Source organism: Aptenodytes forsteri, unplaced genomic scaffold (genome assembly GCF_000699145.1).
Source record: "Aptenodytes forsteri isolate BGI_AS27 unplaced genomic scaffold, ASM69914v1 Scaffold617, whole genome shotgun sequence".
Lineage (NCBI taxonomy): Eukaryota > Metazoa > Chordata > Aves > Sphenisciformes > Spheniscidae > Aptenodytes > Aptenodytes forsteri.
The window spans coordinates 153,467-154,214 of NW_008796119.1; the positions used below are offsets into that span (position 1 = coordinate 153,467).

Here is a 748-nt window from a genome sequence, read left to right on the forward strand (position 1 = left end):
GGCTGCGCGGGTGACAGGCACGCCCCGGATGGCTCGGCTCCTGCGGAGCACCATCGGGGCCCTCAATACCTCCTCTGACACCCAGCTGGAGACATCCAACTTCGGTGAGTCCCGTCAGGGGATGGGACTCCCCTCAGCTCCATGGCCTGCCCGCTCCTGCCTGAGAGAGGGGCCAAGGGGCTTTCCCCAGGGGGCTCAGTGCTGCCACTTTGTCCCCAGCCTGCCTGCCGCAACCCCAGGGCATGACGAGGCAGCAATACGTGGGCAGCTGCCTGCCCCTGGCCGTGCTGGCGCTGCTCTGCCTGGCCCAGGTCTACACGTACCGCCTGCGCCGTGCCATCGCTGCCTTCTACTTCCCCAAGGTGAGTGGCAGCCCCGGCGCCGGCTGAGGGCCCAGCACAGCCAGGGCTGGCCCAGGGGGCAGTTTTTGCGGTGGGCTGGTGCCCCCGGCCACACCTCATGGTCTTTGCCGGTGCAGCGGGAGAAGAGCCGCGTGCTCTACCTCTACAACAAGCTGCTGCGGCAGCGGCAGAGCTTCGTCCACCGGCAGCGGAAACGTATCGCCCGGCGGGCACAGCAGCACCCGGGACTGGTGAGCGGGGACGGGGACGCGGGGCTGGGACCGCACCAGGATGCTGGGGCGGGGGGCTTCACTGTCACCCGATCCCAGGTCTGTTCCCCCATGGGGCGGCTGCTCAGCCCGAGCCCCGCACGGCCCTGGCCCTGCTGCAGGGGACGTCACTGCTGG

The 748-nt window shown here is 69.9% G+C and overlaps 1 protein-coding gene across 1 annotated transcript in view; it reads left to right on the top strand.

The window, feature by feature from the left end:
* The window catches only part of DCST1 (DC-STAMP domain containing 1), a 7,724-nt gene that overhangs the window by 6,744 nt on the left and 232 nt on the right, over positions 1 to 748 (top strand). The window contains exons 14-16 of the mRNA XM_019474122.1: positions 18 to 104; positions 220 to 362; positions 479 to 670. Coding sequence (XP_019329667.1) covers positions 18 to 104; positions 220 to 362; positions 479 to 670 — 422 coding nt within the window. The remainder of the gene's footprint in view (positions 1 to 17; positions 105 to 219; positions 363 to 478; positions 671 to 748) is intronic.